Source organism: Mirounga leonina, unplaced genomic scaffold, assembly GCF_011800145.1.
Source record: "Mirounga leonina isolate KUSES-001 unplaced genomic scaffold, KU_Mleo_1.0 Mir_228, whole genome shotgun sequence".
Lineage (NCBI taxonomy): Eukaryota > Metazoa > Chordata > Mammalia > Carnivora > Phocidae > Mirounga > Mirounga leonina.
Genome location: NW_023270619.1, coordinates 1200659 through 1210156, shown reverse-complemented (window position 1 = coordinate 1210156; position 9498 = coordinate 1200659). Strand labels below are relative to the sequence as shown.

Sequence of the window (9498 nt, the reverse complement as noted above, 5' to 3'; positions counted from 1 at the left end):
GGGGGGGGGGGGGGGGCCCGCCCGGGGGCCGAGGGCGGGGGTGTGGCAGATTTTCAAGTCATCCTTTTGTTCCTCCCGCCGCCCCCTCCCCCCCCTTTTTTCTTCAAGAATTTATTTAGTTTTTTGAGAGAGAGAAAGCAAGAGACAGGACATGAGCAGGGGGAGCGGGAGAGGGAGAAGCAGGCTTCCCGCTGAGCGGGGAGCCCGACCATGTGGGGCTCGATCCCGGGACCCTGGGATCATGACCTGAGCCGAAGGCAGACGCTTAACGACTGAGCCACCCAGGCGCCCCATGTTTCCTAATATCAAGTTAATAATATCCTCAGCTATTCTTTATCCAGAGTTTTTTTCATCAACTGAAATGTATTTGAAAATGTGAATGGAACTGAAGAATTAATTTGGGGGGACTTAAGATGTGCTTATGTATGTTTATAAGTGTATTTATATTATATAAACACATTTGTATAGTGTATGATATACAACAAAAATATAAATATATTTATAAAATAAATTTATAGAAATATTTGTAAAAATATAAAATCTGAGATGAGAAGGATAGATTCTCCCTACAAGCCTGAGCTTACTTTTGATCGGGTCTAAACCAACCAAAGGATTTTAAGGAAAAAATAAAGCCCCCTAGCAAGTAGGGATTTTAGATTTAGCTTCATGAGATAAGTGGGTGGCCTGGCACTGGGCCCCGAGGGGGCTGTGTCCAGGCCCTGACCGCCTGTTGCTGTCCCCCCGGGCGTGGCAGCTGCTCTGGTGGCTGCGACCACGCCTCATCCTGAGCGGCCACACGCACAGTGCGTGCGAGGTGCTCCACGGTGCCGGAGTTACCGAGATCAGCGTGCCGTCTTTCAGTTGGAGGAACAGAAACAACCCCAGCTTCATCATGGTAATATGAACGTTTATTTTCATCCGAACGCTCTCATAGAAGTATTGAAATCAACACAGTAATCAACTATTTAATTGCTGCAATCCGTAAAAACATACAAACCCTGTAAATACAGACTTGCCCTGCCCCCCATGCACACTTGGTTTGATCCACTGACCCCTGTCTGCACGCCTCTCTGGGGACACATGAGCAGGGCATTGCCCTGGGGGGGGGGGTATCCTGAGGGTTGTGTCATCTCCACAGACCGCACCGTCCTCAGATGGGAGGCTCTGCGTTTCTAATTTTCTTAAGAAACGGGATGCTGTCTTTATTGGCTGTACGCCATCATCTTGTCTTACAAGACATCATCTTGTCTTAGGGCAGGAGAATGCTACAGCTCTTGCAAGTTGACTTGACATGTTGTTTCAGTTAGTGGCCCCCCAATGTTGATTTTACCCAGTTCCTAATGCTTTTATGTCAGGTACTTTTACTTCATGAAAAGATTGGGGAAACCTTCATGTTTTCAAATTCAAAGTAAATGAGACCATTCCTCAGTGTCATTCCACATCGCAAAAACATCTACCAAAAAAGCCCCCTGAGGTGCCCCTGGCACGTGCATTTCTGGGTAACAGGCTGCATGAAATGGCATGAGAAATGGCCTTGTTGTGCTTGTTTCTCAGTGACCACTGATGTGACTCTCTAGCCCCTTGCACCTCTGTCGTGTGTGCCCACTGCACTGGGGACCTGCTGTGCCAGGGGCTAGTTTCAGTGGGGAGCTCAGCTCCGCTCGGCACACCGGGAGCCTTCCCTTCATGTCTCCAACCAGTGCTTGTGGTTGGTGGGTGGTGGCCTGTGGAGGCCGAAGGCCTCAGAAGGAGAGCCACTTCCTGGCCTCACCTGGCTCAGCCAAGATGGCTGTCTTTCCCCTGTTGTGTCTAAGTCTGTTGTGTGGTGCTGTGGGAGGGCTCTCACTGTGGCAGTAACAGTTCTCATTGCCTTTCCAGGGCAGTATGACGCCCACAGAGTACGCCCTCGCCAAGTGCTACCTCCCCCACGAGAACACCGTTCTGGCCACATACTGTGTAGCAGCTGGGCTCCTGGTGGTCCTCATATTAGTTCACTCTGGGCTTCTACCCTCATCTCTTATTTTTGGCTGGAACCTGCTCAGAAAATTTAAGACCACGTAAAGAGCAGGAGACTTTTGTATTTCATAGTAAATAACAAAGCCCAAGAAACTGGACCTTGGGCAGGGCTCATGTGAGATGAGATCAAAGGAGGCTGTCTTTACACACATCACAGAAACTGTAAATCACTGATGCGAATTCCTGCAGAATAAATAGTTGATGGTACTGTTCTCATGCTATAAAAATGGAACGTGTACTCTACAACAAGTCTGTTTTCTCATTTTATCAAATATATGTATAATCAAAGATCGTGTCTGTACAATATGTAAAAGCTATTAAAGTCATCACTTGCATGCACTAGACTGTCCTACGTCCCCCAAGGTAGAGCCAGCGGCCCAGGAACACACTCGGGATTGTGTTTGCACAAACACTGGGTTTGCTTCTGTCCCCCTACAAAGTGGTCCTCAAACTCTTATATGTTATAAAGCTGTACACTTAAAATAATAAAAGTACAGATGCCACAAGCAGGAATATATTGTTTTCGCAGACTTTTGTACTTCTGTGCTAATAATGGAATCAGATTTTTTGAGAAGTGTAATTTTCTCTCCAGCAGACCAGGCTGTTAAATGTGAATGTAATGCCCGTCCACGATCCAAAGAAACTTGAAAAAAGGACTGGGAAGTGGCTTTTGGTATTTAAAAATAAATATGTTTTGATAATTTTAAGCCAGATAAAATGTGTTCTGTGTGTCTTCTACGAGCCTGGCTCTGTCTCTGAATAGGAAGTTCAGTTGCAAGGGAACTGCTGAGTGATAATGTAAGTAACAGCGTACAACTTCGCTTTTTGTGTACACGTGGGGGTGCAGCTCTGCAGTTCTTCGTGTTGTACGTTGAAAGCGCAACGGAAAGACAATAATTTCCATTTTACGTGTCTCATTTCAAATCAGAGTTTTACACAACAGGAACGAGAGGCCCAGAATTTAGTGATGCTGACATAAATTACGTGTTTATGACACTGATCGCCTGGAAAGTTGTCATCCTCTCTTCCCTGGACAAGTTGTATTTAAATCTGGATGCATTTATAAACGATTATAAAATGCTGCCTTCTAGAGTAAACTTTAAAATATTAAAGACTAAAGGAAATGAAGTGACGTCAGCTAGGCTATAAATGTATTTATATTATATATTTATATATATATATATAGGCTATCACTTCTGGATTCGTATTGTTGAAATACAACTTTGGGCGTGTTTGCAGATTACCTTGGACCTAAGAAAACTAGCCTCCAAGGCGTGGCTGTGGGTAGAATATGAAGCATCACTGCCAAAAGCGATTGTCTCTTTCTAGATACTGTATCGTACTCTAACTTTTGCGGCTGCGTTTGCACATCTTCCGCTTGCGAGAAACAGGCATAGATTTTGACTTTGCATTTCAAATAAGGGTTTTGTAGTATTTCTTCTTCAAGAGGCAAATGGAGATGCCATCTTTTGATTCTCTCAGGCTGGACACAAACACAGACACCCCTGTGTCTCCTTCTTGCTACTTGTTTACAATAGAAACTGTGGTCAAGGGAGTGGTTCAAAAGCTCAGGCTAAGGGAATGCTTGGCCTATTTCTACTCAGAGAGCTTGTAAAAGTCTTTAAATTGCAAAATAATCAAAAGACATATTGTCTGGAGGAAAAAATCCTTGGTTTCTGAAAGAAGCTTGTGAGGTGGGTACAAAATGGTAAGATGGGAATGATTCGTGTGTATAATTTATATATATGTGTGTGTATATATATATTTAATCAAGGATATTTTTAAAAGTACTAACCTGATAAAATATCCTAAATTCTACAGATACCATTCTCTTTTTTAGAGCAAGCAGCAGGTACTGTTGACATTTAGCTGTTCAGCACGAGAAAAACGCATTTCTTGTACAGATAGAGCCAAAATCAAGGCACAAAGATCTACAAGGATTTTTTAAGTAGTTATATAAAATAATGTTACATTTGGTGGTCTGTACAGTTATAGTAAACCAGCCATAAAACAACAACAACAACAACAACAAGATATGGAAGGAGACTCTTGTCCAAGCATAGTCCGAGTCTGGAGAGTCATTCTGAGACAGGACACACTGCAGCGGTGCGTGTGGTAGGTTGTCTGCCTAAATGTGAAAGGCTCAAAGTAGGTCTAATTTAATGCCTGAGGTTGGCAGCGACTCAAATGGGACTGAAAAAAGGGTTTCTCTCCACTCTGTGACTTGAGGTCTGGCCTAGCTCGTGGGCCAACGCAGCTCCGAAGGGGCGGCCACTTGTCCGCCTGACCGCATCGTACCCCTGCCTCTGCAGTTGTGCTTGATAAGTTGGGAACAAAGTGCCATTCCTCCCCCATTTATCAAGCTCCTGCTGAATCAATAAAGCACTGAGTGGATGAATAAGCGGGGCCCTCACCCGGCCAGATTTCACTGCAGCACCACCCGCGTGAGCGTGGTCTGCAGTGGCACAAAGGGGTGCGGGTGGGGGCGCTGGGGGAGGTTGCGCTCAGTGAAGACAAAAGCTACAAACCAAACCCGAGGGGAACAGAGGTAGCCAGAGGCTTGGTGGTCACACGGGAGCCAACACAGAACAGGACAGGTGGCAGCCGGACGAGACTGAGAACACCCTACTTTCGACCATGGCTTGGGGCTGACGGTGCTGGAGTAAATGCCCCACCTGGCAGGGTGGCCAAGGGAGGAGAGGCAGGTGGAGAGAAGGTGCGAGAAGGCGCGCCCCTCGCCCCCCTCCCCCCCTCCCCCCCCAGGGCTGCCTCACAAGAGTTCGTACTGTTTGAGGTGCATCCTCTGGATGATGTCACGGCAGTCGTTGAACACCCTGCGAATGTTCTCGGTGTCCACGGCACAGGTGAAGTGCGGGTAGCAGTAATGTTTGCCATCCCCTGTCGCTGTGCTGATCCTCTGCAAAAAGAGAAAAAAAAGCTGTCTGTGCGGCAGGGCCCTGGCCACCACGCTCAGGGGTACGTGGGAACACTGCCACCACCCCATTAGTTCTTGGAGAAGGATTCAGGCAACACTTTGAAGACAAGAGGATCTGGGGTTGTGGTTTGGCATAGGAACGCTTAGCTTATAGGGACTGTTTAAATACTGAACACTGCTGGAAACTCAAAGAACCTCACACTTACCTCTGCCCACAGAAGCTTAGGGTTCAGCTGAGATAGGGCATACATTTAAAAGACAGCCACTTACAGAAATCGGGAGAATTTTCCAGAAACGAATGTCAGTCCTAAACCAGGGCTAGCAAATGGAACTCTCTGCATAGTGGAGATGTTCTGTAGTCACCCTTCCAATACGGGAGCCACTATTACTAGCTGATGCAACAGAGATGGATTTTAGTTTAATTTGGTTGGGTTTACATATCCACATATGGCTAGTGATTCCATGTGGACCGCAGATCAGTCATACTGCCTCCTTCACCTAGAGCTTGAGTGTTTCCTGGGAGTGTCCCCTGGTTAGCAGTGGGAGGTTCATGGCTTTTCTCCCAGAGGAGAAAAAGCATGACTGGTCATGATTCACAAGGTGCATTGGGAAGCTAAGTGGGGCAATGCGGAGAGAGGCTGTCATGGGCTGAATTGTGTCCTCCCCACACCAATTCATATGTTGAAGTCCTAATCCTTAGCACCTCTGAGTGTGACTATTTGGAGACAGGATCTCTTTTTTTTTTTTTTTAAAGATTTTATTTATTTATTTGACAGAGAGAAAGACATAGCGAGAGAGGGAACACAAGCAGGGGGAGTGGGAGAGGGAGAAGCAGGCTTCCCGCGCGGAGCAGGGAGCCCGATGCGGGGCTCGATCCCAGGACCCTGGGATCATGACCTGAGCCGAAGGCAGACACTTAACGACTGAGCCACCCAGGCGCCCCGACAGGATCTCTTTTTAAAGAAGTAATTTAAGTTAAAATGTGGTCATGTGGGCGGGCCCTAATCCCGTAAGATGGGTGTCCTCATAGGAAGAGAGGACATTGGGACACACACACACAGAGGAAAGGCCATGTGGAGACACCATGTGAAGACACAACGAGAAGGTGAACATCTACAAGCCAAGGAGAGAGGCCTCAGGAGAAACCAACCCTGTTGACACTCTGATCTCAACTTCTAGCCTCCAGAAGTGTCAGAAAATGAAGGCTGGGTAAGCCCCCAGTGTGTGGTGCTTTGTTCTGGCCGCCCCAGCCCGCGAAGGCAGAGGTCACGTGGAGCTTTCCTCATAGGTGCCCACAGGGATCCCTGCCCGTCCTCCTTATCCCCCCGCCCTTCCTGCAAAGCATCTTGGGAATCAGCTGTTGGAGAAAAACCGAGACCCCCTGCTGTGCTGTCTAAAGATGTTCCTCAGGTTATGACAGTCCTCCTGGGAGGAGGACGGACTTATTTTAAGCAATAGTCAGGCTTCTCTTGAGCAACTACAATTTTTACAAGACTGATGGACACTGAAACGTGTGGGTTAGGTAGCTGGAGCCCTGCAGCGCTCGGGGGAGGGACCGGCACCCGGGGAGGGGGCGCGCAGTGGGTGAGGGAAGAACAGGCTTCTTTCTGTACTGATGCGACCAGTGTGTCCCTGCCTGAGCCACACGAACATAAGGCAGAGCCGTTATAGAGGGTGCCGCAGTTGGCTTATCTCTAAACACACTAAACATTTTCTAACACTTCTAAACATTTTCATTTTAAATGACAGAAATAAGCTTGTCAAGGAAAGCTGGGCCGTTCCAGACTGCTTGCCTGGCTCACCTGAGCCTCATCTCCGAGGCTCTCTCTTAAGGAGATGATGTTCAAGGTAAAAGAAAACAGGGGAGCTCATAAAATGCCAGGATGGGAAGGCCAGTTAAAACATGCAGGCTTCTACCAGATGCCAGAGCATCAAGACCCAGGGTGCTGACCTCATGCTCTGCCTTTGAAACCTTCTGCTCTAAAAGGTTTGGGGGGACGCCTGCCCGGGAGGGCCCCCTGGCCCAGGTCTGGACGTGGGCTTGCTGGTGGTTTCCAGTCTGAGGCGACAGGGCTGCCTGAGGGTGACGAGGGGAACACTGGGGGCTGGCCACCCGGCCCTCCCTCCGTTCTGAGGTCCTCCTGCTCTGGGGATGATTTGGGCCTCCCCGTTGTGGGAGGAAGTGACCCTGACTGCGACAAACCTCCTGGTGGCCAGTGCCCTCCGCATGTGAGGACATGTGAGGAGAATGCTCCCACAGTGTGTGGCCCTTTCTCACTGAAGGGCTCTTCTCATTATGCCTTCCCCCTTCTCTGCCCAAGCCCACCTTTCCCTCCTCAAGGCCAGGCCCCCCCACATACCTCTCCCTCTCCATGTACAGCCTTTATTCCCCGCCCCGTCTCGGAGCCTTCTATCGTCGAAGTTATTGTTTTGCCCACATTTGTTCCTGTCCAGATTCAGCACCGATCAATAACCATGTCTGCAGCCCGCCCTGCTGCCTTCGCAGTCTGGGGTCAGGGGTTCCAACTCAAAACTCCTTAGATGACTCACTGACCCGGGCAAATAACACCATAAAAAACGTAAGTCAGGAACCCCTAGGCTTTTATTTCCCTGACTTGCAAACTGCATGCAAGCCAGATTGAGTCCACTGTTAGAGAATAAAAGATTTCTGCCCAACATCCGAATGGTGGGGGCATGGCTATTCATTTTGGGAGGGGGTAGCTCTGTTTCTAATCTTTAAATGCCTACTGTGCACACTTAGTTAACTCTCAGTTCTCATTAGAACAGCATTTTATGGAACACCTTTTATGTGTTTTTCTATTTTATGGTCTTGCAAGATGCTCCTCAAAAAGGGAGCCTGTGATATGCTACAAACTAATCAATCTACCTTACTGACGAGATTGGCCATGCACACCAGCACAGCAAAGGTTCCGGACAGTCTGACAACAGAGAAACCTGTTTCACTTGATTTACACAGCATTTCCCGGACTTCCTCACTGCAGGGCCTTTCCCCGCGCTGCCTGTTAAAGTTGGGGGAAACACTGTTCATCAGAACTTACTTTGGGGACTTGATTTTCTTCTCCTTTTACTTTCTCACTCAGTATAGGATTCAGGAGGCGACCAACAGGGGCCGTTGTGGGAAGAGGATAGAGAAAAAGGCTCCCCTGAGGAGTCAGGCTGGTACCCGATCCCCACGGAAACGCCAGGCACGCTGTGGACCATCCGCACTGCAGACTGGGCTGACCCCCACCTCCCTGGAAGCACACGGTTCATGTGTCCAGTGCTGTCAGGCACTGCTGGGAAAATGTCCTTGGTGTTGTGGCATCTACTAGTTTCAAGCTAGTAAAAACTCACAGGTAGCTACATGCTGCAGGTTATTCAAGAGACTATGTATGGATGGATGGATGGACAGATAGATAAATAAAGCAAATGTGACAAGATTTTACCAATTGGTCAATTTAGGTGAAGAGTATCTGGGAGTTAATTGTATAAGTCTTTTGCTTTTTATGTAAGTTTGAAATCATCTCAAAATAAAAAGTAAAAAAAAAAAAGAGAGAGAGATATCTGAATTTATCTGAAGGTCTGAATTAGCCTTTTGGGGGTGAATGAAGGGAGAGGTCTGTCAAAGGTCTCTTTCCTTTTGGAAAATACAACAAGTGACCACAGTCTGGCTCTTCTCAGTGCCATTCCCTGGGGCCTTGGGCACAGTAGGAGAAGTGCTAGGCTCCCTGTTCTTGCTTGGCAGCTATGTGACCTGAGGTGAGCGGTCCAAACTCTCTGAACCTCGGTATGCTCAGTGGGGAGAGGAAGCGACACCTTCCCTCATCTCTCATAATTCAGGGGGAGATTAAATGAGATCATGAAAGGGTAAGTAATATGTACATTGCAGAGAACAATATCACTCTATGGTGGTAAGAAAACAAAGACTCAAACTGCTTACCAAAAACAGGTCTCGGATAAAGAACTTAGCCCGCGTCACTTTGGGATCTTCTCCTGCATCTGGTGTTGCTGCAAAAACGACAAGTGGAGTTTAGTTTAAATAGTGTGAAACAAAGATACAACTCTATGGAAAACAGAAGAGGAATTAGAAAGCTGGGCTCCCGCACACTCATGGCACTGGATGACGCTTGGAGCAAGGCCAAAAGCTAAAATGGAACTTTATTTCTCTCATCTAGCTCTGATAAAAGTTTTGTTTTTGTTTTTGGCGGTGGGGGATGACTCCCATTCAAGTAAAACGAGAGCCTGTCTCTGAACACTGACCAACCCCGCGGCTGCCTTCCCGTTCCGAGCTCTGGTGAGAGAGAAGGTTCTAGAGGCTATGGTTTCAGCAGTGGCTGTGCTCATCTGGTCTGCATTCTCCTTCCTTAGCCTTGTTCTAGGGAAGACCTCCCGGTTTGCTGTTCCTACCACCGACTCAGGGTGTGTGTGTGGGGGAGCACAGGATCCACTGAATATGTGTGTGGGAGGAGCACAGGATCCACGGAGGGTGTGTGTGTGTGGGGAGCACAGGATCCACGGAGGGTGTGTGTGGGGGGAGCACAGGATCC

General features: G+C 47.9%; 2 protein-coding genes across 8 annotated transcripts in view; one reads left to right on the top strand and one right to left on the bottom strand.

The window, feature by feature from the left end:
- Positions 1-3665, top strand: part of MPPE1 (metallophosphoesterase 1) — a 25235-nt gene extending 21570 nt beyond the window's left edge. For all 6 annotated transcript variants that reach the window (XM_035029301.1, XM_035029302.1, XM_035029297.1 and 3 more), the window contains 2 exons: positions 755-895; positions 1879-3665. In XM_035029301.1, the coding sequence (XP_034885192.1) occupies positions 755-895; positions 1879-2061 (324 nt within the window). In that variant the 3' untranslated portion in view covers positions 2062-3665. The remainder of the gene's footprint in view (positions 1-754; positions 896-1878) is intronic.
- Positions 3666-3818: 153 nt separating this feature from the next.
- GNAL (G protein subunit alpha L) overlaps positions 3819-9498 on the bottom strand; it is a 142161-nt gene continuing 136481 nt past the window's right edge. For both annotated transcript variants that reach the window (XM_035029295.1, XM_035029296.1), the window contains exons 11-12: positions 8892-8959; positions 3819-4933 (exon numbers count right to left, since the gene is read on the bottom strand). In XM_035029295.1, the coding sequence (XP_034885186.1) occupies positions 4787-4933; positions 8892-8959 (215 nt within the window). In that variant the 3' untranslated portion in view covers positions 3819-4786. The remainder of the gene's footprint in view (positions 4934-8891; positions 8960-9498) is intronic.